At 34.6% G+C, this 26211-nt stretch overlaps 1 protein-coding gene and 1 pseudogene across 1 annotated transcript; both read right to left on the reverse strand.

Moving 5' to 3' along the window:
• Positions 1-5083: 5083 nt before the first annotated feature.
• Positions 5084-5932, reverse strand: LOC114188171 (uncharacterized). The gene is made up of 2 exons (XM_028076725.1): positions 5624-5932; positions 5084-5569 (listed from the first exon to the last, which is right to left on the reverse strand). The coding sequence occupies exons 1-2, from the start codon at positions 5930-5932 to the stop codon at positions 5084-5086; spliced, it is 795 nt and encodes a 264-aa protein (XP_027932526.1).
• A 12479-nt stretch (positions 5933-18411) lies between these two features.
• LOC146888698 (uncharacterized) lies at positions 18412-24431 on the reverse strand (annotated as a pseudogene).
• Between the last annotated feature and the right edge of the window lie 1780 nt (positions 24432-26211).

Raw genomic sequence — 26211 nt, forward strand, 5'->3', positions numbered from 1 at the left:
TGGGTTACTTTACCCTTACTATTTTGTTGACTACTTTCTTAACAATACTGAAGTTGTTATAGATAAGTAGTATTAATTTGATGGTGTCAACGACAGCGTTATCAAATTTGCACACTTATCCTTTTGCACTCCTGGGCAAAATTAGGCAATTTCAAAACTTCTTCTGAGGTATTTTATTTCACATCAACACTGGATTAAAGGAATGAGTCTTACTTGAGACAAATCAATATTCTAGAAATCAAGTTATCATGGATAAACAAACGGAAAGATTCTAATTTTCACACATGAGTTAATCTTTTGAATTCACAAGACAATCGTTTATGAAAGAAAACACTCACATTAAATGTGTATTTTATCACCAAAATTTGCTCAAGTGTTTTGGCTTGTGTTTTCACTCAAAATACTCATGCAAGTAAACATTCATAATATTTAACAAGACTAAGATATTCACAAACTTTCAGAAAAATATGCATTCAAAGATCATGAGGACTTTTCACATGTTATAATAGGGCCAAGGCAAAGGTAGGAAAAATTTTAGGATTTTTGGGTTTTTGAAATTAAAATATAGAAAGAATAATGGAGCATAATTTCAAAAACAACTATTTTTTCGTTTATTGCTTTGTTGCTTTTTTTTTTGAAAGCAATTATTTCAATACTTTTTCATCAACAATTTTTCCTTTCGCCATTTTTATTAATTTGTGGGTGAGGTACTCACCCACACACTTTATTCCTCAACCATTCCTCAACCATTAGCTCCTTCTTTCTTCCTAAGGTAGAATATGGTCTTTTTCTTTCCAAGGTTATGCAATAGGCTTAAAAAAAGAAAAAGAAAAGGTTTAAAAGCTCAAAGGGGCTACCAATGGATTAATATCAAGGTGGCTTATTTGGCCAAGTAGCTAAAAATAAGAAATGCCTCAATCATATCAAATCATGCATATTCACCTAAGATGCAAAACAAAAGAGTCAAGCTAAACATTTGAGTATAAACAAACATGAGCAAGTCACTCAAGAAAAAATAGGAATGACACATGGCGGTCCATCTTTTGCATTAAGGCTCAAGACTCACAAGGTCAAATTCTTTCACAAAAGATTTAATCAAGAATTTCTCAAATCAACTCAATTAGCAAATCATAGAAACAATCCACTCATATCAACATGACTTTTATTTTTGCAAAATTATGGTCATCCCAATTATTGAATCTAATCCCAAAATCCAATGTCAATATGTTTTATTGAAAGTAGGGAAATATTTTTGGTGGATTTCTTATGAGACATATTGTTTAAAAGTTTCACTTAGTAAAAAGTTAATACTTTCAGAATTTTCTCAAAAAGAAATCACAATTTCTTTTCTTTTTAAATGAAAACAAAAACAAAAAATTGAAAAACAAAAAAAAGAAAAAAAAAATCCTACCTACAATTTGTTTCCCTCACACTTATTTCAAAAACAAAAGTGTCCTTGATGGACTTATTTTGGGGAGGAAACAAAAAATCTTGTGACTATTGGCTCAATCTAGCCATATGTCAAAATTTATTTTCTTTAATTTTATAAAGTACAAGTCAGCTTGTACAATTTTATTAAAGGAAACAAAAACATATTTTTGAATTTTTTTTAAATTTTTCACTAAAATTAAAAACAGAAAAAAAATATGCATGCAATTTAACTTTTCTATCAACAATGATTTCAAAAGAATTTGAATATAAACTTTTTACCTGTTGCAGCAACCTTTCTTCTTTTTCTGTAGCCATGTCAACAAAGATAACCACTAAAAACATATTTGCATCATTCATATCAACAAACTTGATGTGTGGAGTGTGTGGCTTCAACTCAACTTGAGCATCATCAGGTGCATTCGGATGGTTAAGCGGATCATCAGTAATCCACATAATTTCATCTTCTGAGCAAAAATTTTCACCTGGTGTTGTTGACTCTACTACTTCATCATTAACCAAGTCAGTTGCAATAGTAAATGCTTCAGCTGCATCTTCGAATATTGTTGGCTCTTCAACTGCACTTGGTTCCTCTATTGTATTATCCTCACAACTTTGCTCTTGAAAATGATCATTTGTACTCATATTCTCATCAACGGGTACAACTTTATATTCACATTGAGCATCATCAACATATCCATCAATAGATATGTTTATGTGAGAATCTTTAATTTCTTCATTAGCAACATCTTTAGCAAAATTGATATGTCCATCAGTAGACATATTACTATGAGCATCATTATATCCATCAGTAGATATATCAATGTGATGTGATTCCGCTATTGGTTTTTCAGACTGACTCTGCAAGCTTTGTGTGGCGACATTCATCATCTCTTTCTGATCTGTCTGATTCATCTTCTTCATTTCAGTCATCATATTCATCATATCTTCCAAAGTGACCTTTCTAACTGTATCATTCATTAGCTGACTCAAATCTTCCAACATTTGTTCAGCTCTGATGGCCAACTTCAGAAGCACATCTTTGATTTCATGACGAAGTTCGTTAAAATCTGGATTTTCAGGAAATCTCTGATGGGGTTGAGGGGTGGTATTAACAGTTACAAGTAATTCTATGAAGTTGTTCTTACTTGCATCCCTCAACATATCAGACAATATTTGTTTATTTTCGTACCATTCTTGCTCAATATTTCTGCATCTTTGATCAACTCGCAACCTTTCATCCATGGACTCTAATTTCTCTATAACTTCACCCATTAATATCATAACTTCCATGTAGGATGGTCCATTGGTTGCTTCAACTTGCTGTGGTGGTACATATTGTTGCTGAAAACTATTTAGAACATATGGTTGCTAAGGTGGACACTCAGAATATGGTTGTTGCTCATATCCCAAAAAGATTATCTAGGATATAGATCATTAAATTGTCGTAAAGTTAACCTACTTATATCAGGTGTAGAAGTAGGTATGAAAATTTGTTGCTGAAAATCATTTGGTTGTTGTGGATAGCAATTGTAATCCATTTGAAAACTACAATGTTGATTATTTTCGTATGAAAAATTATTTTGCATTTTTGAAAGAGGTTTTTTGAAAAGAAATAATTTGAAAGCTTGTTGAGTAGACTTCTAGGAAAGAGAGGTGCGTCTTAATGGACAACTTAAGTACCTTATCTTTCCTTAGCCAAAGTTTTTCCCAACTAGTTTCACAAATTTCCCAACAAAACTCCTCAAACAAAAATACAACTTAAAAAAAAACTAAAAAATAAAATAGAATAACTAAAGAAAAAAAATGTTAGAACAAAAATTGAGAAAAGAAAATGTTAGTGGTAAACAAAAAAAAATAAAAATAAAAATCAAGATAAAAATAAATATAAAAAATAAAATCAAAAGAATAAAAATAAAAATAAGAACTAAAATGATAAAAATTCTAACCGTGTTCCCCGGCAACGGCGCCAAATTTGATAACGCTGTTGTTGACGCGATCAAATTAATACTACTTATCTATAACAACTTCAGTATTGTTAAGAAAGTAGTCAACAAAATAGTAAGGATAAAATAACCCAAAGTCGTCTCCCAACGAACACAGAATTGATTTTTAACAAGTTATTTCTTATAAAACTATACAAGAGTTAGTCAAATAAAATTATAAAAAATATGAGGGATAAAGATAAGAAGATAAAATAAGATATAAACATTAGTAAAGAAAATAGATTAATTCCATTGCTTTTTAAAAATAGATTCATCATCGGTTATCTAAAGATTATTGCTCAATTAATTATTGTTGTAAATTTACAAATTAATCAATGTAAAGTCTCAATTAATTTGTTGGCGTCCTCACTTTTAACCAAAGTACAGTCTCAATTAAAAGTGATAACTTTTAGATTATCCACAGTAAATTCAACCAAAGTACAGTCTCAATCAAATTTACTATGCCTAATCATGTCTATTCTTTTATCTCATCACCAAATAAAAAGCTTAATTAATATAAAGTAAAGTCTCAATTAATTTTCGTTAGAGTAAATACCTTTAATCAAAGTAAAGTCTCAATTATTGGTAAAAACTCATTGAATCACATGAAAGTTTCTAAATAAAATCAAAGTAAAGTCTCAATTAGATTTAAAATCATTATTTTTTACGTGATTCAAAGATAAAAGACATAGATGAATTAAAACCTCAACAATAATAAAAGGAACAAAGAAATTAATTGATCTAACCTCAGAATCCAATTAAGAAATTACAATGGAATCAACCCAAGAAGTTTAGCACTCCATGAAATACAAAATAGAAATAAAAGAAGAATAGAGAGAGAAAGGAAACGAAATTAAGCCCCCCTGAGGGTTCCTAAACTCCGAAGTCTCGAGCTTGTTTTTCTGCTTCTCCCTTGGTCTCTTTATATAGGAATTGGACTTGACTTTTCTGTTGCTAAAACCTCTCAAATATCTTTTAAAATAAAGATAAATATAAATATTCAAAGATATTTGGAGAGATATAGACTATTTGACAAATATAATTAGTTAATAATTTATGATATAATTAAATAAATAAATTATTTAAAGATATCTAATAAATTATCACCAAATAATATTTGTATTAATTTTCTAAATAGCCTATTTTCAATCCTATAGTCCAATTTTGCTGAGACATCCAAAAATATTAATATTTGCAGTTAAACCCCTTTCTTTTGACCAATTTTTGACTTTTTGACCAGATTTGACCAGCTTTGCTGCTCCGTTGACCAGTTGACCAGATTTGACCAGTTTGACTGTGCAATCATAGGCTGACACGTGGCAACTCCTTCTCTCTCCCAAATTAGGGTTTCTGTTTCTGCCGTAGGTTCGAGAATGACGGCTGCCATGCTTCCCGGTGCTGCATTTTTCTTCCTTCACGATCTGCAACGGTGCGAAGACGATGGTGGCTGGTGGTGGTGGCGTGATTCGCTGGTGACGCAGATTTTTGCAACAAACGTTAAAATATCCAAAAATAATTTATACAACTAAAAATCACTTTTTAAGACATTTTTATCACACAAGTTCAAATAGTCTAATTATCAGAATTATCAATTAAATCACTCTTTAAGCACATAAATTCAATTAAATATCCAGAATTAAACATTGAAGGAGGGCAAAAATACGCATTCATCAATAGGTGAGATCAGAGGAAGTGTGTAAACATTCTCCAAGGGTGGAGCGTTCATTGAAAAGAATAAACATACGATTTGTACTCATGTTGGTGTCTATAATCAAGCCTTTAGTTGAATGATAGATGTTGCATGCCCCATTTTGTATGACGATGGCAAGACCTTTTTCTTGCAGTTGCCCTATGCTCAAGAGATTTTTCTGAAGCTTTGGGACATAGTATACGTCACTTATGAGAAAGGTAGTGCCATTGAACTTCAATCTGACACTTCCTGTTCCAACTACTTTCATTCGAGAATTGTTTCCACATTTGACAAAATGTTGAGTGTCGGCCTTTATTTCAGCAAACATACCTTTGTCTCCACACATATGATTAGAACATCCTGAGTCCAAAAACCAAGCATTGTTCCTTATGACTCCCTTTTCTGTCGTAGCCAACAAAAGCTCTTCCTCTTCATCTAATTCTGCATAATTTGCTTCCTTATTCCACTAGGGACATTCATATTGAAAGTAGCCCAAGTTGTGGCACTTGAAGCATTCCACTGTAGCTTTTGAGAAGGACTGCCTCCCTCTTCCACGTCCACGACCTTGGGTGGTTCCTCTTCCTCTTCCTCTACTGCTTTCTGACGTGAGGACTTGCCCATCTTCTTGGTTGACTCTTTTGAATTTTTGTTCATGGACCACAAGGAAACTTTGAAGTTCATCAATGGACATTGCTTCCGTGTCCTGAGATTCTTCAATTGAGACAACAATGTAGGTGAGTCTTGCTGTCAAGGTTTGAGGTATTTTCTCCACTATCTTTGAGTCATGCATATCCTCACCATTACTTCTCATTTTGTTTGCTACTGTCATTACTCTTTCAAAATATTCTGTGACAGTTTCTGTTTCAATCATTTAAAGCACCTCAAATTCCCTCCGCAATGCATTTAGCATGGATTTTCTTACTCGAGCATTGCCTCCAAACTTTTTTTTCAAGGACTCCCAAACAATCTGGGCCGTGCTCTAATCCTGGATTTGTTCGAAAATGGATCAATCAATGGCCCTAAATAAATAGTGCTTGACTTTGTAATCCTCAGCTCTGGACTGCTCTAATTTTTTTGATTGTTCCACACTTAGAACAGTGCCTTCAATGGGCTCTTCAACACCATTTTTGATCACTTTCCAGAGACCCTTTGCACGAAAGAGGTTCTCCATCAACTCACTCCAATGGTTATAATGTTCATCTTCGTACGTGACTCTACTTTTCTGCAGCTTAAATATATCTATCAAGCCCAGTGGGGGCTCTTGATACCAAATGTTAAAATAGATATACTACACTGGAAACTGGTGATTTATTTAAACAGAGAGGGTAATATTTAATATGTCCCTTTGGTAATAGAATATTTTTATTACATAAGCTTGGTTACATTGCATTCATGATTCCAATGTCTGTGGTTCAGCTTTGTACATAATGGAATACAAAATTTGTTTCTAATTTGATTAAAGTGATGCAATGATTGGTGGTTTAGGAAGCTAAAGTTGTTAGATGTTGCGATTGAAGAGATGATGATGATGTAGTGTGTAGGAAGCCTAGGTTCATTCTAATTTTCTTTCTATACCACCCACGGTTGTTATCCTCAATTTTTTTTATGCAGTTGTTTTTACTGTTGGACTAACATTCATACTACTTTTGCGCACTCCCGTATTTTAATACATGCACTCTCATATTGTTATTTGTACCCTGCTTTTGATATCCATACTCCCTTCCATGTTTTCATTTCGGCATATGTTTTTAAACCGTATTATTATATTTGCTATTTCATGCTTTCATACATAGCTGTTTGTATTATTTTAAATGAAAATTACTTTTTTTAATGATGAAAAAATAAATAAAGTTTGATTATCATGTTTAGTCTCGGACTTACTTAGTTATTAAATATTTTTCGTAAATAAAGTTTGATTATCATGTCTAATCTCAGACTTGCTTGATAATTAAATATTTTTCTTAAATAAAGTTTGATTATCATGTCTAGTCTCAGACTTGCTTGATAATTAAATATTTTTCTCAAATAAAGTTTGATTATCCTGTCTAGTCTTGGACTTGCTTGATAATTGAATATTTTTCTTAAAATAAAGTTTGATTATATGTCTAGTCTCAGACTTGATTGATAATTAAATATTTTTCTTAAATAAATTTCAACTATCATGTCTAGTTTTGGACTTGCTTGATGGTAAATCTTTATCATGTTGAGTCTCAGACTCACTTTTGATAAATAATACCTATACTTTAAAATTTAAAATGAAAAACAATAATGATAAAAGATATTAATTAAATTGAAGTTTTTAATAATTTGTTTTTTTAAATGTTAACTACGTAACCCTGATTTTTAATTTTTTATGAGAATACAAAGGAGCAAGGTTAAACACATAAAATCTAAAAAGTGTTTTCTTCATTCAATTTAATTTGTTTTGTTTGCTTTTTGGGAAAAAACAAATATATTAAAATGGCATTAGTTTTGCACACTCACCAGTGCAGTAAGGGCTTTTGGTCCCGGTTGTTTTTTATATTCTGCCTCGGTTCCAGAACCGAGGCATATTAGGGTGAGGCCAAAAGGGATGGCTTTTGGCCTCGGGTCTGAACCGAAGCCATAGAGATACTCTTCTACCTCTGTTTTAATGTGAACCGATGCCATTGTGTCAAAAAAAATTAATTAATTAAAAGCTGCAACGGTGGCTCACCATCACCGCATTGTCAAGGTTTTTGGAGTTATTGTATTTCCCTGTCACAGCATCAAGATTTTTTAATTCACAACAACTGCATCACCATTACAATTTCAGTAGCAGGAAAAATATTTGTCTGCAATTTTTCACAGCAACAGGGAAGGTGATAAAGCAGCAGCACCAACAGCCACAATTTTGAGATGAAAATTCCAAGTGCTGTAAATCTTGGGAAACAAATCCACAAACAAAAAACACCATCTTCAAAAATTAAACATGATAGGAAAAACACAATCAAGACCAGATTTGAGGAAGATTTACCCTTCCCCAAAACTGATTTTACAACAAAAATATAAGGTTTTAAAAACACTACAGTTTTGGTCTGAATCCACATCTCTGTGATCTCGCTGAACGGCGTCGTGTGGCTCAGCCCTGCAAACCCTAGGTCGTCGGATCTGGAATCGGAGGTCGCGTTCGCGGCGCTGCGGTTTGCTTTATGGTGAACCCTAGGTTTTGTTTTCTGTGGCTGCCCATGCTATTGGGTTGGTTTTGATGCCGCCTGAACCATTGCCTTGGGATCGAAAGGACTTCTTCAAGGAGACGAAAGAGCGACGCGACAGTGACGGGAGGTGCAGCACAGAGAGGGTTCGCGTTCGCGTTCGCGTGGTTGTAGTGGTCGAAGGAGAGAGGAGAGAGTTGTAGAGGCGCGGGGAAGAATAAGAGTTCGCGAAATTAAAACCCTAAATAAACCCTATGGCTTCGGTTCCTCTAACAACCGAAGCCATATACTCCCTTTTGGCATCGGGTCTTGTTGGACCGAGGCCAAACACCTAACGTCTACTTCACTTTTTCAAAAATGCAGTCCCTTTTTGGCTTCGGGTCTTATTGGACCGAGGCCTATAGCACTCTTTGGCACCAGTTTTGCGCGAACCGAGGCCTATAGCTGTCTTTGGCTTCGGGTGTTAGCTGAACCGAGGCATAAAACTTGGCTGGAATTACAAAAATGCCACCGCACCATTATATGCTTCGGTTCCTGGCCAACCGAGGCATAGAAGGCGAGGTAAAAAGGAAATTCTGCACTAGTGACTTGATTAAAGGGAATCGTCTTAGGATGGACATGTGGATGCTAATACCTTCCCCATACGTAACCGACTCCCAGATCCGATTCAATTTCGCTGACCATTTTTTTAGGTTTTCCATAGTTTCCCAAAACTATGGTGGCGACTCCCTTTATTAAATTTATATTTTAAAAAGATGATTTTTTAGGTTCGTCGTGCCGTCGCGATTTTTTTCGATATTGCGACAATTAGCAACTTTTATTCTCCAAAAATTGAACAAAATAAAATAGTTTAGGTAAAATATACTATTATGTTTCATTGTCTAGGCCTATACTTATGTGTTATACAACAATTGCACAAGTTGCAATTCATTTTCACTTATTCGACACCTAAATTTTTTTTCACCCATTTAACACTTAAAATCTTTTTATATCCATTTGACATCTAAAATATTTTTATACCCATGTGACACCTAAAATATTTTTACACTCATTTGAAACCTATTGTTTTTTAACTCCCATTTGAAACCTAAAATATTTTTACACTCATTTGACACCTAAATTTCTTTTACACCAATTTGACACCTATTATTTTTTTTTACTCTCATTTCACACCTAAAATATTTTTACACTCATTTGAAACCTAAAATATTTTTACGCCAATTTGACACCTACAAATGTTTTATTCCCATTTGACACCTAAGATATTTTTACAATCATTTGACACCTAAAATATTATTACACCTATTTGACACCTATAATTTTTTTACTGCCATTTGACACTTAACATATTTTAATAATCACTTGACACCTAGATGTTTTTACACCCACTTGAGACCTTAAATTTTTCTACACTAATATGACACCTATAATTTTTTTACTCCCATTGGACACCTATAACTTTTTTACTCCCATTTGACACCTAAGATATTTTTACACTCATTTGACACCTAAAATATTTTTATACCCATTTGACAGCTAATTTTTTTTCTCCCACTTTGCACCTAAAATATTTTACATTCATTTGACACTTATAATATTTTATTTCCATTTGACATGTAAAACCTTCTTTCACTGCCCTAAAAATTTAAAGGGCCCAGTCCCATCTGTTGGGCCTAAAGGTTGGCCCATAGAGTGCCCAAAACCCCTAAACCAACCCTAACCCCTTCATTCTTGCATTTTTCCAGAAACAGTTTTCCTTTCCCTTTCCCTTGGTTGCTTCATGAGCTCTGCTAGGGTATGGCCCCGTTCTTCATCAAGCTAGTTGAACTCCACTTCGGTTCCACGTAAGTTGGTCTCCAATCCGTAACTTCTCTTCTCTAGCTTTATTTTCGTGTTCCTAACCAGATTCATCGTAGTGACCTCGTTTTGCTTCTAGTGTTAGTATTTCTAGCTCACCAAGTTGTTCCTAGAGCTGTGGTGCTCCTCCGTAGTGTGCTTGTGGTATTTGCTATCCTTTGTCTAGGTAAGGGAAGCTAGGGTTTATGTTTTCTTAAGTATCTGGTTTATTTCTGGACTGTTCTTGTTTTGTTGGTTCTTGAATGACGTTGTTGGTCATATGAAAATGTTTGGTGCGTGGGTATGTTTGGTTGAATGAGAAGTTGCAGGTCCTAACAGGCTAGGACCTGCTGATCTCGCCCAAGCGGGTGACTCTCGCCTAAGCGAGAGTAGCAGGAACTCACCCTTAGTTCCAACACAAGTTGTCGCCTAGGCAACCAAGTGCATTTTTGAGCGACCAAGTGTCTCGCTTAGGCGTGACGCTTTCGCCTGAGTGAGAACTCGCTGGAACCTTGCAGTACCACTATCGAGCTCTCGCCTAGGCGAGAAGGGCTCGCTTAAGAGAGAAACCCCTTTTTGCTTGGGCGAGAACCCTCTAGCTTGGGCGAGACTCGGGCGGGAAGTGTTGTGTTGGCTACTATTTGTTCCATGGTTATTTTCACTATTGTTCCTTACTCAATATATGTGATCAGGTGGTTATGTATGCTTGGATGGGACTAGATTGGATGTGTTGTTACGTGATGAGCCATGACTTGGTTGGATTACTATGTTAAAGCATGTTTTGAGTGATGTTGCATGTATGGTGTAACATCCCGTCAGGATATTATGGATTTTTAAATAAAATAAAAGAAATAATCAAATAACAGCGCATTTAATAATACCTCATTTTCCCAAAACGCGGGAAAATTTAAAATTTATTTAATGAGCAAATAATGTTCATAACCAAACGTTCCAAAAACGGAAAGAACAATGTCATAAAATCACCCATCAGGGTTTACAATTGTTTCTAAAAGCTATAAAGAAAACATAAGAGTTCCCCAAGTCGAACCCCTCTCCGCGACTAAGCTTCACCTGACCCACCTGCATCAACAACATTTGCTCCCATGTACCGCGTACACGATCATCGCCAAACACACGCAAATAGGGTGAGCTTAGCAGATAAATCATATATATAATGTTACAAACATATAGATCTACATACACACACATCACAGTACATAACTTAACATCCCACATTGTTCTATACTTTTATTCCTACCATCTAACCCCCAATCAGATCATTCGTGTTCTACATCGTCTAATGATTACTTCAAGGTGACTTGCTGCCATTACTATCGACCATAACCGATAGAGCACGTGCGGGAAACAATGCTACAGATCATACACTGTAACGCCAGGTAGAGTTCCCATATACGAACATAGTCCGTATCGTCCCAAGACTACCAAACTCGTCAGCCAACAACTGAGGAGGGCAATCTATCTGGACCCATCCGTACTGGCCACAACCAGCACACTCACAGAGCAACACTCGCCAACCCGAGCCACAACTCAGGGGTTCCTCGTGTTCATCCGTCATCTCGAGCCACAACTCAAGAGATGCTATTCGAAGCCATAACTCAAGGAATACCACGTGCTTAACCCCTATCCTGAGCCACAACTCAAGGGATACGTTCCGAGCCACAACTCAAGGAACACCAGCAACCCATCTTTAAAGCATCGCTAGACGCCTTGTAGATCACAATTTCTCAATCAAAAGTCCAAGCTGCAACAGTACAAATCGCTTGGCGGGGGACACGTGCAGCCAAGCGCTGCTAGCTCTCTAACTGCCTGGCGGGTGTTGCGTACCGCCAGGCGCACAGCGCCTTAAATTATGTAGACTTAGCAGCTACCGCCTGGCGGGTCAGCCCCCCCACCGCCAGGCGCTACCGCTTTAGACCCTACCACTGTTCTCACTACCGCCTGGCGGAATACCTTTCACTGCCAGGCGCCTCCCGCTATATAAATCCCCTGTACTACTGCTATCGCCTGGCGGGTTGGACCCTACCGCCAGGCGCCATATTAGAACCTCATCAGGTGTTGATTTATCTACACTCCATTCCACTGTTAGTCTCCATACTTGCATTTGTACTATCCGAAACACTCGTTTTAGTTGAATATGACAACACCAAGATTGGTTTATATCAGTATGAGCCCTCTCATCCTATCTTGCCTATGAGTTACAATAATTAAGATTATTTAGAAATCCCCCAACAACCAAATATCACACATATACATTTTATTCCATAGTCTGACCATAGCATGATCAATTCTTCCTTAAGCTCACAGAACGCCCCCTATTTTGGTACCTAATCTGACCAAAGAGCATTCACCCCACTGTAGGTATATTTCAGCCCTAAAACTTATTTGTCAGAGTTCTCTTCTCACTATCCACCCTATAATTCACCCTATCTCATTAACCATACTTAAGTCTTCACTCTCCTAATTATCCAATTCATCTCGTAACCAAATTTCTTCACGCCCAAGACTATTACACCCACTGCACGAATTACCCCACATCCAGTCCGAACCAGTCCCACCAAGAACTCCAGCCTGGCCTTGCTGTAATGCTGCCGCCTGGCGATAACTAGTCCCCCGCCAGGCGGTGTATCAGACTTGAGAACCATTCTGCTCTCTTTCGCCCCTACTAACCTTCCCAACCACTACCTATCACCCATCTCAATACAATCTCTCCCATTTTGGCATAACAAATCCAACAATTTCAGCCCTCCAATCTCACTACCACTGTACCCTGCAAGGACCACAATAATTACACCCCAAGAGTACCCCGCTTTCATCCCCTTGACATTAAATCATTGTTTCATTCACTTGTACCTACTAATGCGTAAAATGCACATCATACAATATCGAATTCATCTATTATTAACCACAAACAACTTTCCCACCGATCAAATTTAGCCCAGAATTCCAAAAAACCCCAAAACAAGAAAGATTGCCCCGCGCCGCCTGGCGGTTCAACCAGCCCCGACAGGCGCTTCATCCGCAAACCCAGAAACCAGTGTAAATCCCACACTCCCGGCTGTCAGGCGGTTCCCTTCCCAGAACCCCAAAACAGCACAGAACAGATGAGTCGCCTGGCAGTGGTTCATCATCCACCAGGCGGTTTCTGGAAATTTCCCAAAAACGCAGAATTTCGAGATTACAACAACATATAGGCACCAAAATTATCATACATCACATCATAATATTGTTTGAAGCAAAAACAGCGGAGTCCAGCTCCCCTAACCTGATTTCCTTTGCTACACTAGAAATTCCGAAGCTCCTCCTTGGGTCGCCAATGGCCACTCTTGATTCTCCTCAACTCAGCCTCAAAATTCACTCACGCCCGTCCTCTCACACTCACTTTTCATCTCTGTTTTCTAGGTTTATGTTTAGCCATGCAAAACCTTGCCTAAACCTTCACTTTTGCCTTTTAAACTAATGCTTTAGGCTAACCCAAGAATCAAACACGAAAATGCACCTTATTATGTTTTAATGGCCATTCATTTCTCATTATGAATTGTGGTTACAGCCACCCTTAGCTGTTGATTCTAGTTAGGTTTCCTTTACCCCTTCCAATTCCATCCAAAATTAACATTAGCAAAAGAAAAATAAAGTTTAATTTGAGTTTCCCAAGACTTGAACCCATAACCATGCAATTGCCAAATCAATATCAAGCCATTTAACCAACTTAGATTTCATGCTAACAATCATAATTCAATTATCATATTATACTAGAACATGATTACATAGATTTAAATAATAAAACAATAACACCAAAAGTTAGCATACATAGGACTCGAACCCCAAGTCCTCTCACACAACCAAAGTACTCTCAACCACATGAGCTAGCACTTTACCACGTCATACCAACCATAATTTAATGTCATAATCATTTCCCCACCCACATTTATTAATTAATTATTTAATTAATTAATTAAATCCTACGGGTCTTACAAATGGAATGGTTCATGGACTAAAGATGATGAGTTTGGCATGAGATTGGTATGCATGACAAATACATACTTGGTTGGTGAAACATGTTGGTATGGCTAGGACGTAATTCCACGATAGTTTCGTGGTGGTGCCTCATTGGTTAGGGCGTAATTCCATGAGCCTCTAGGTGAGACCTCATGGTGTTGCCTCAGTTGGTCGAAATGTAATTCCATGACCCCTGTTAGTGTGAGTTCATAGTGGTGCCCCATCTGTATAATTTAGTAATGATTCAAGGTAAGGTTGCATCCTGACACTCTAAAGAGTCAGTTAGTCTCACATAGAGCGTACTGACTCTAGTGGTGAGAGTAGCAGGAGGCGTGAAACCCATTAAGGGCTAACCTTGTGTGTGGGGGATGAGACATTGTAACAATTAGCTCGGTAGAGCAGCTCGATAAAGTAGGGAAGTCCACCACAAGTGCAAGCATCCGCTGAATCCGACTAATTATATGTATCCGGATGAGTCGTGTCTCGAGTCTTAGTGTATTGTGTGCAAGTCATAACATGATTCGATGACATATGCATTTTGGATTATGGAGATGTATATAACTGTATGATAAACTGTCTTCTGCTCTAGCTTACCCTTCTGTTTGTTGTGTGTTTTGTCTGTGTGGTTTTCTCTCTTTGCGATGATCATCAATTTATTGATGTGAGCAGATGCAAGGACTACCAGTGGTCAATAGGGAAACGATGATTCCGCTGCGTAGCCTCTCTAGGTTGGATTCCAGCTTTCATTTAGGGCTAAGGCCTATGTATGGTCTTACCTTGGGATTTATTTGATTTATTGTCAATCTCTTACTTCACTTTGTATCTGGCATCGTGGTGTGCCTTAAATCTTTTCCTGGATTTCCTTGGATATTAGTAAGGAGTAACGTTATACTCTATGACTTGTTTCTCATTCTATTTGTGTGACATTTCATTTAAATTAAGGTTATTATTTGAATGGGATGTTACATGGCACCTAAAATATTTTTACACCCATTTAACACCTAAATTTTTTTTTTCGCCCATTTAACACCTAAAATATTTTTACAGCCATTTGACATCTAAATATTTTTACACCCATCTAACACCAAAAATATTTCTACACTCATTTGAAACCTATTATTTTTTAACTCCCATTTGACACCTATAATATTTTTACACTCATTTGACACCTATAATATTTTTACACCCATTTGACACCTATTATATTTTTACTCCCATATGACACCTAAACTATTTTTACACTCATTTCAAACCTAAAATATTTTTACGCCAATTTGATACCTACAACCTTTTTACTCCCATTTGACACCTAAGATATTCTTACAATCATTTCACACCTATATTTTTTTTAGTCCCATTTGACACCTAAAATATTTTTACACTCATTTGACACCTAAAATATTTTTACTCCCATTTTACACCTATTATTTTACTCTTTTTCTACACTTAAAATTTTTGTACACCCATTTGACACCTAAAATGTTTTATACCCATTTCACACCTAAAGTTTTCTTTTTCACATATTTGACACCTAATTTTTTTTTTCACCCATATAACACCTAAAATATTTTTACACCTATTTGACATCTAAAATATTTTTATACCCATTTGACACCTAAAATTATTTTACAGTCATTTGACACCTATTATTTTTTAACTCCCATTTCCAACCTAAAATAGTTTTACATTTATTTGACACCTAAAATATTTTTACACTCATTTGACCCCTATTATTTTTTTACTCGAATTTGACACCTAAAATCTTTTTACACTCATTTGAAACCTAAAATATTTTTACACCAATTTGACACCTACAACGTTTTTACTCTCATTTGACACCTAAGAAATTTTTACAATCATTAGACACCTAAGATATTTGTACACCCATTTGACACCTATAATTTTTTTACTCCCATTTGATACCTAATTTATATTTAAACTCACACCTAAAATATTTTTACACCCATTTGACATATAAAATATTTTTACACTCATTTGACACCTAAAATATTTTTACACTCATTTGAAACCTATAATTTTTTAACTCCCATTTGAAACCTAAAATATTTTTACACTTATTTGACACCTAAAATTTTTTTACACCCATTTGACACCTATTATTTTCTTACTCCCATTTGACACATACAATCTTTTTACACTTATTTGACACCTAAAATATTTTTACACCAATTTGACACCTACACATTTTTTTACTCTCATTTGACACCTAAATACTTTTACATCCACTTGACACCTTAAATTGTTCTACACTCATCAGACACGTAAAATTTTTTTACTCCCATTTGACACCTAAGATATTTTTACACTCATTTGACACCTAAAATTTTTTTACACCCATTTGACACCAAATTTTTTTTTCACCAAATTTGACACCTAATTTTTTTCACCCATATAACACCTAAAATATTTTTACTCGCATTTGACACCTAAAATATTTTTACACTCATTTGAAACCTATAATATTTTTGCACAAATTTGACACGTACAACGTTTTTACTACCATTTGACACCTAAGATATTTTTACAATCATTTGACACCTAAAATATTTGTACACCCATTTAACACCTATAATTTTTTTACTCCCATTTGATGCCTAAGATATTTTTACACTCATTTGACACCTAAATAGTTTTATACCCACTTGACAACTCAAATTTTTCTATACCCATCTGACACCTATAATTTTTTTAGTCTCATTTGACACCTGAGATATTTTTACACTCATTTGACACCTAAAATATTTTTACTCTCATTTTACAGCTATAATTATTTTACTCCTTTTCTACACTTAAAATATTTTTACACCCATTTGACACCTAAAATTTTTTTACACCCATTTCGCACCTAAAGTTCTTTTTCACCTATTTGACACCTAAATTTCTTTTTCACCCATTTAACACCTAAAATATTTTTACACCCATTTGACATCTAAAATATTTTTACACCCATTTGACACCTAAAATTTTTTTACGCTTCATTTAACACCTATTATTTTTTAACTCTCATTTCAAACCTAAAATATGTTTTTGGTCCTTCAACTTTTAGTGAAAATTGGAATTAGTCCCTCTTTGAAACTTTAGACCAATTTAGTCCCTCGTCTTTAATAAAACTGAATTTAGTCCTTTTAACCAAATTTTGTTAAGTTTATTTAACGTTTTAAACACAATTTTTTTAAGTAAACATTGAAGCGAAAATGAGTTAAACGATGTAAACAACTAAAATACTATCATGAAATTTTAAAACGTCAAATAAACTTAAAAAAATTTGGTTAAAAGAACTAAATACACACATTTCAAAAGTTGGGGGACTAAATTACTCTAAAGTTTCAAGGAAGGACTATTTCCAATTTCCACCGAAAGTTAAGGGACCAAAAACATATTTAACCCCTTAAATTTATATTTTAAAAAGATGTTTTTTACATTCGTCGTGCCATCGTGATTTTTTTTGAGTTTGCGACAATTAACAACTTTTATTCTTCAAAAATTCAACAAAATAAAATAATTTAGGTAAAATATACTATTATACTTATTCGTTATACAACAATTGCACAAGTTGCATTTGTTTGTTGCATTTCATTTATCCACAAAAGCTAACTTAACCCAATTACAAATGCAGACAATTATTTCTCCATTTATTTTACCTTAAAATTCAATTTCTTACATCATATCAAAACACTTATTGGTGTAAATTATATTTGCATAAGTAAATAGCATAGAGAAATCCAATAAAAAGGATTTAATGTTTCAAATAATTTCCTTTAACTTTTCAATTGACATGTTTTCCAATTTGCATGGTACTGGAAATGTTTTTTATTGGTTTAATTACTCTTTTGATTCCTGTTTTCATCTAAAAATGTTAAGTTGGACCTCTAAATTTTTTTAATCTCAATTTGGTTCCAATTTTTTAAAAATTGATGCAATTTGGTCCTTTTGTTAATTTCTTTTCGAAACGGATTAATGATTTTTCATCAAAATTGAAGTTGTTAATAAGGATGGTTTGCATTTTGGTGTAATTAACATAATCCTAGTGTCAATTTTGATGAAAAATCATTGACACACTTTAAGAAATTTAATGAAAAGGATCAAATTACATCAATTTTTCAAAAATTTGCACCAAATTAAGACTAAAAAAACTAGAGGACCAACTTCATATTGTTCAACGAAAACAGGACCAAAAGAGTAATTAATTTTTTTTCTTAGTAGTCACCGAATTACAATTGGAAGCATAATTGACCTATGCTTTGAGTTGTATAAAAAAATACTAATCATCATTATCCTTGTTTTCATCCTCATCATCATCGTCCTACTCGTCTTCCACATTATTATCATTATCCTCATCCTCATCATCACCATCACCATCATCATGATCATGATCAACATCATAATCATGATCATGATCATGATCATCATCATCATCATCATCATACTCATCATTCTCATCAATATCTTCTTTTTCTTGTTCATGTTTTTGTTCTTCCAATTCTTCAAGATCAACATCAAAGTCATGTAATTCAAATGCATTTACAAGTTTAGCAACAAAAACAAATGTGCATTTAATTTTGACTATAGAATGAAGAAAGTACTTTACTGAAAAGAAGTCACACTACATACTGAAATATAAATTTAATTTGGTTTATCTCGTCAAGGGGCACTAACCTATCAATCATTGTAAGTTTGAAATTCACAAACTTAGGGTTTGTGTCATTTAAACGAATACATCCTTTAGGTTCTTATGATATTTCTCCTATTACATTTGGCAAGTCACTTGGGTAGGTTAGGGTCTTTATATTTAATGGATTCTCACTAATTACTTAGTTTTTTGTTGTTTGATTACAATCTCCTAATCTATCCTCTAATCAAGAAAGAAGAGTTTGGATACTAATTTTGTGGATATTCTTGTTTTAGACCAATAGATATTTTAGGTTTGCCAATGGTTCTCCTATTACCTTTTGTGAACCCACTTGGTTAGGATCTTGATGTTTAAAGTGTTTTTCTTAAAAGACTAGCAACCCTTGTTAGTTTTACTTAATAATTTTGTGATTTATCATTGAAATGACAATAAATGCACTTGTAGCTAGAAGAAAAAAATTTCTAACAAGTTGTCACATTAAATTTCTTGGTTATGCATAAAAATTCAAGGCTTAATTCTCCTTCACTTGCTATAAGACCCGAGAAAATTAATTAATTAATTAATAAATGCGGGTAGAAGCCGCCTTTATGGCTTTAATTGTTGTTTAATGTGACGTGGAAAAGTACTAGCTCAAGTGGTTGAGAGTACTTTGGTTGTGTGAAAGGACTTGGGTTCGAGTCCTATGTATGCCATTTATGTGTGATTGTTTTTGTTATTGATTTTAAGGATATGTATGAGTATGTGACTAGTATTGTAACATATTGTTGATTTGTGAGTAGCACTAAATGTGATTGGGCATAGTGGTTGTGCTTGGCCTTAGGAATGGAAGGTCACAGGCTCAAACCTTGGTTGGCAAAGAATAAGCTTTATTTTTGTTAACTAATAGTTGTGGTATGAATGTGAAGGGGTAAAGAAAAGCCTAGCAGAATGGAAGTACTGGTGTGCGTGAAATAGTCCCAGAATCTACAAGTCTCGCTCATGCGAGCAGGGCTCGCCTAGGCGAGACATGCAGGGACTCATATTCTTACCTCACTCAAGGTTCTCGCTCAGGCGAGTGAGGTTCGTCCAGGTGAGTGCACATGTTGAGCTCGACTTCTCGTCCAGGCGAGGGGTTTTGGGGTTTGGGCGACAAACTCTCTCACCTAAGCGAGATGTCTTGGTCATGTTTTGATGTTTTGTGTGTATCTCAGCCCAGGCGAGAGGATCTCGCCTAAGCAAGACGACGTGTTTTGGTTGCTGAGTTGAACTCGCTCAAGCGAGGTGGACTAGCCTAAGCGAGATGGAGGGTTTAGCTTGGGCGAGGGGTCCCTAGCCTAAGCGAGTTTATGCGATTCACTAAGTTTCTATGTGTTTGTGAGTGTGTTTGATTGTTATACCATGATTAGATTTTATATGCATGTGTTGTGGTGTGTGGGCTTGATGCACTAAGCCCATTAGGGGTCTGGGATGTGCTCGATGGTTGGACACATGATGGGCATGGAACTGGTTGAGTTCCCGTCAGCTATTAATGGGCGAGGAGTCCTTAGTATGGTGATTGCATGTGTCGGGCGCACGATGGGCAAGGAACTGTGATGTTCCCGTCGGCTACTATTAGGCGAGGAGTCCATAGTATGGTGATTGCGTGCGTGCCAGGGTCCAAGTGTGAGACTTGGATGTTTTTACTACAGACGAGGAGTCTGTAGGGCAGGACTATGAGCATGATAGACTCATAGGGTTGGACCACGAATGAGTCAGTTTCGTGGGAGCACAGGGAAGTCCCAAGACTTAGTTCATGCATATGACTCATGAAGGACTATGAGGTCATGGTTGGGTGATTATGAAATATGAAATATGAAATTTGTTATGTTATTTTGGGTTGGGAAACATATTTATACTCATGTTTCTTTATATATATGTTGTGCATAGCTCACCCTTTCTGTGTGTGTATGGCGATGATCGGGTAACTTGTTATCCGGGAGCAGATGATGTGGCAGGTGGGCCAGGAGATGCTTAGACTTGGAGAGAGGGCTAGCATGGGATATTATGTAGATACCTATGTATTATGTTTATTATTTTATCCTTGTGAAGATTATGTAAACTTGGCAGGAGCCATTGACTTTTATTTCAGTTTTATGAATTTTGGACTACTGGTTTTATAACTCGTATATTTAAAGTTTTAAATTTCCCGTGTTTTTGGGAAATGAGGTATTATTAAATGCAGTGTAATTATTTTACTTTGATTTATTTTATTAATTTCGTAATATCCTGACGGGATGTTACACTTGCTTTTTGGTTTAACCAAGAGATAGTAAAATATATCTACCAAGCATCATCAAACAAATTTAACTAAATTCAACTATATTTTTTATATACTACAAAAAATGAATGGAAAGACTCCCGATATTAACTATTTAAAAAAGAAAGATTGAAAAGACAATTCAAAAATATTTCAATAGAAGTTATTGAACTACCCCTCACAATTCAAAAAATTTTGTGGATATGCTTGTTTTAGACCAATAGACCCTAAACGCTTATAAAATGTTTCATTTTATCCACAATATCTTTGATTCATGGAACATAGGGAAAAGATTCCTAACCCTATCCTTTCCCTAAACCATAACAAAAATTACGGAACAAAGTGAAGATATTTTCAATTGATTCATGAAGTGAGGTTATAAATTGAGGTTTATATTAATTTTCTCTTCCAAACATGCACCAAATAGAGCCCGACTATGGTTGGAACTTAGATTGGTAAAATAGAAAGTTTGACAGAAAGGCAACTAAAATAAAAACATCACATGCTTTATTAGATAATTCAACACTTCAATTTTTTTTATATCAAAACTTATTTAATGGAAGAAAATACTTGTTGGCAAAGGACAACACATGATAACAAGTTCAAAATTTTTTAAGGGTTTTAAATCATTTGGGATTGTTATTTTCTTATTGAAAGAATTTTTGTGTGCTATACATTTCTTCCCTCTCCAAAGTATCAAACATACCAACAGATTTGATACATAAATATTTTACATTCTAAACAAATATACTTAACTGATGAATTATCTTGTCGGTAATGTGCACTTTGTCTTCCACAAACACTCTATCGGTAATTATCCAACGACATTGCATACATAAATAATGAATTGGTATTTATCAATAAAATTCCTTTGGTAATTCAAGGTTTTCTTATAGTTTTATAAAACTTTAATAAAGGATTTTAGAGCTTAAATGCCAAATGATTTTTACGTAAAAATGATGAGCAATATCATATATTTATATAAGATGCAGAACTCCAAATAAATATACATGAAAACGAAGTTCAATTTCCATCTTAAAGAGGAAAAGATGAAAAAAAAGCTAGAAAGTTGGAGAGACTTCAGTAGTGTATCAGAAATTACGTACCTTCAATTGAGTCTTTTTCAAGTAACCATGTGAGAAACTCGAAAGGATAGAAAGAAATGTATCTCATTATTTGGTTGTTTGATGTTGAGGGAAACCAAAGAAGAATGTACAACAACAAAAGCAGAAGAATGAAGATCACACACAAAATTAGAATAGTAGTGGCCAACCAACTGAGATCGCTTATAACAAGGTGGACACCAGCCAAGAATGCAATTGATAGGGCTACAAGAGTGACTCCTAAAAGGGGTCTTGCCACTTGAAGGGCAAAAAGAGCTAAAGTTACATCTCCTAATTGAGCCCAAATGAGTATAATAGTGACAATAATGCCACCATACATGGATATTGTGGTGCATAAAATAAATGGTTTAAACCACACGTGATTTAGCATAAGAGCCATGCCTTGTCCTGGAGCAGAACTATTAGTTCCACCAGGTAAAGTAAAACCTGTGGCAAATGCTACTGTAGTTATAAGGGTTGAAACCAACATAAGGGTGTTGATTCTGTCTTTATAAAATTCTACGTCTTTGGCTTTTGGTTTCCAAGGAGAAGAAGGGACCTCAATAAAGTGTGACCCTCTTCCAGCATTTTGTATACCAGCAGATTTTAGTTGACACCATGTTAGCCGCTGCAAATACAAGCCAATGTTACATTCAACAACACGATGATAGATAAAACATAGGTAGTCTAAGTGTGTAAGGGAGTAGTCATGATGTTGTTTAATTTTCCAAACAATTAGACAAATAATGTTCTTGAAATTTACCACATATTAAGAAAAAAGAGAGAGGGCAAATGAGAAATTAAAACAAACTCCTCGAAGATGAATTTTGATTAATTGAGAACTAAGTGGGAGACATATTAACATAAAAATATTTGTAAACTAAAAAAAACATATTTAAATCTTTAACTTTTGATCAAACACAATACTCTATATATACTTGACTGTGCAATGGGTGGATTATTTTGTTGTTTAAATTGTTCAAAAGCATCAAGAGCTGTTTGGTTGTTGTTGTTAAGCCAATCGAGATTCACTCTTGTGTCCCATGTCAAGGCTTGTATAATTTTTGGATGGCAGTGTGAGGCAGCCAAATGCAGGGGAGTGTTTCCATCACAATGCTTGTCATTTATCATATCTTTAACTCCATCATTTACATCTTGCAAGATGTACCTTACCACATCAAATTGTCCCATTATAGCTGCAATGTGAACAATATTTCGACCTTTCTTATCAATTATTTCTCTAGGATTTGGACAGTTTTCAAGCAATTTCTTTACCACTTCAATATGTCCATAAGCCGAAGCTAGATGAAGAGGATAAAAACCATTTTTATCTCTTTCCATATTACAAGTATCACAATTTTGAAGCAAGCACTCAACACCATTTAGGTAACCCGTGGAAGCTACATAGTGAAGAGCATTTCTTCCTTTTTGATCCTTAACATGAATCCATTCTTTCTTTTTGTTTACTATTTTCTCTAGAATACCTGTCATGTGTTAGGAATGGCCAATCATGAGTAGAAATATTGCTAACAAGTACTGAATGCATGAATTATTTTGGAGAAGGAAAGAAATATTGGAAAAATATGACCAATAAATAAAAATGGTTGGAAAAACAAGTTAACCAATTCATTATATCTTGTTATGAGTAGATCATATCTAATAGTTTCCTAAAGAAAATACATGACATTTTGAAAAAAATTGAATATTCAAAAGAGAAAAAAAATAACATAACATACATAATGCTTTTCTTTCATTTAAATTCTATAGTCAATATTTTCTTTATAATAAATAAATTTGTTAACTTGGTGCAAGTACAAAATTTTGAAAATAAAAGAATTTAATTGTTTAATTTTAAAATTAAAATAATTTTCAATTAAGCTATGAAAGGTTTTTATTCTAAATCATAAGTACATGTATACAATCATAACAAAAGTAAATAAAATGTCCAGTTAATAAACAAATACAAGTCTAATTGTTTAATTAAAAGTTTTTGTAAACCTAATTAAAAATTATTAAATAATTCAAGAACCTCCCTTTTAATTTAACATTTTTTAAAATTTGATTATTCCATCTACACACAAAGAAAGTGGAGAGATAATGATTCATATCTTCAATTGTTACTGTCCTATTATGGATAACAGAATATTTATAATTATACAACAAAAATTACCTTTATTCTCTTTTAAGATTGCTATAATGGCTGGTGATCGGGCTCTTTGATTTTTCGAGAACGTCCGCATGATTATACTTGGTTTTACCATTTCCATATCCATATCTGCCATGACAGCATCACCTATACATAGCTTTAAGTAAATATCATAACAATAAAAAATACTATCATATCAAACATTGTGAGCTTAAAATTCATATTCATTTTTGTATAGAGTGACATTGGGTTGTGTGTAAACCATTGTATACCCTTCACATAGTGAAGTCATACCATGTGAGCGTGGTTATACTCTCCTACGTGAGAGATCATTTTGATCATTGTAATTATGAATTCTCTATCTAAGGAAAAGATTGAGAAAGCATACCTAGAGAGGTTAAACTTGTTGTAACATGGAGAGATTTATACTCGTATTTCCAGGAGAGGCTTAAACTCGTGATACTTGAAGAGCTTGATACTTGTTGTAACCTAGAGAGTTTGATACTTGTGCTAGTAAAAGGTATTAATTGGTGATTTTGCTAAGCAGATGGCTTAAGAAACTTGACGTAACCTTAGGATGAGGTTAAATAATATAAATCTTTGTGTCCTTTCTTCTTTGCCTTACTCTCTTTATTATTTTCATTTACAATAATATATCTGTGTAAAACAATTTAAAAATGTCTACAAACTCTATTCAACCACCCTTCTAGAGCCACATTGCAACAACACTGGAGTCTTATTTGTCAAGTGCACACTAATTTATGTAGCTTCCCCCTAGAGGGACTTAGGCAATCCAATCCTTAGAAGCATACATCTCACCCTTTTCAAAATGTTTGTGTTATTCCTCTCATCAACCATTTTGTTATGGTGCATCTACAACTGCCTTATGCCTATTTATTCCTTCTATCTTGCAAAAACTCATTAAGCTTCAATAAAACCCATTGTTTATCCTCAACACTTTCAGTTTGGTCCCCTACTAGTTACTCACCATGGTGTGTTACTCCTTAAACCTTTGAGAGGTCTCATTCTTACCTTTTAAGATACAAATCCACACCCTTCATGGGTAATTACTTGATGATAAGGAAACAAGACAATTGACCATGAGTTTGAGTTCACGTTGAACCCATAGGTATGCGTGACCATACTCAAAGTGTCTACTGCCCATATGTTTGCTAGTTTAAAACATTAGTTTACGAGACTTTTCTAGTCACTCCATCTTATCACCTTCTTGTAGGTTTTATTTCTCCAGCTCCAATAAATCATTCTCATCTTATCACCTCCTTATTATAACTTTACTTTGTCATGCATTGTTTGACTAGCCATGAAGGCAAGTGTGACCACTGTTGAGTCGTCTAAGATGTACATACGTTTTTTCTCCCCCTTAGCAATTTTAGACACTCCACTTAGATCTTGGTTGTTAAACCACTTTGATCAAGCACAATGATTGACAAAAGATTCCTCTTGGTCTTCATAACATGCTTCAATTCTTGCAATAACATCTCCTAATTATCAAACATCTTTAAGTTGATCTACCTCAAGTTTTTCACTTTAAAGTTTTATTGTTTCTAAGAAGGACCATTCCACCTTCTTCCAGTTCTAAGGCCTTAAAGAACCAGTTCAATGGACAATGTGATAACTGCATCTTTAGTCCATGACCCAACTTCTCTATGCATTAGATATATATGCCATTAAAAACCCAATAGACTTGTAGCTATGAGAAGCAACAACAACTACAAATTTCTTCTTGAAATGAGATTTCTCACCTTTCCCATTTCTTCTTTTCCTTTTGTAGACAACTCATCTTGAAGTGACCTTTCACGTAGTAGTTGTAACACTATACTTTTGTTAGATCATTTGATGACTATTGCTTTTCTCCTTTAAACTATTTTTCTCTCTTCCCCTTCAAC

Source organism: Vigna unguiculata, chromosome 1 (assembly GCF_037176805.1).
Source record: "Vigna unguiculata cultivar grain cowpea cultivar isolate G323 ecotype 2 chromosome 1, ASM3717680v1, whole genome shotgun sequence".
In the NCBI taxonomy this organism is placed as follows: domain Eukaryota; kingdom Viridiplantae; phylum Streptophyta; class Magnoliopsida; order Fabales; family Fabaceae; genus Vigna; species Vigna unguiculata.

Excerpts from the sequence above, each read along its gene's own strand:
- LOC114188171 (XM_028076725.1), bottom strand. The coding sequence starts at position 5,932 with ATGACAGTAGCAAACAAAATGAGAAGTAATGGTGAGGATATGCATGAC. Across the intron at positions 5,570-5,623 it reads AGTCCTTCTCAAAAGCTACA|TGGAATAAGGAAGCAAATTA; the intron begins GTGGAATGCTTC and ends GAATGTCCCTAG.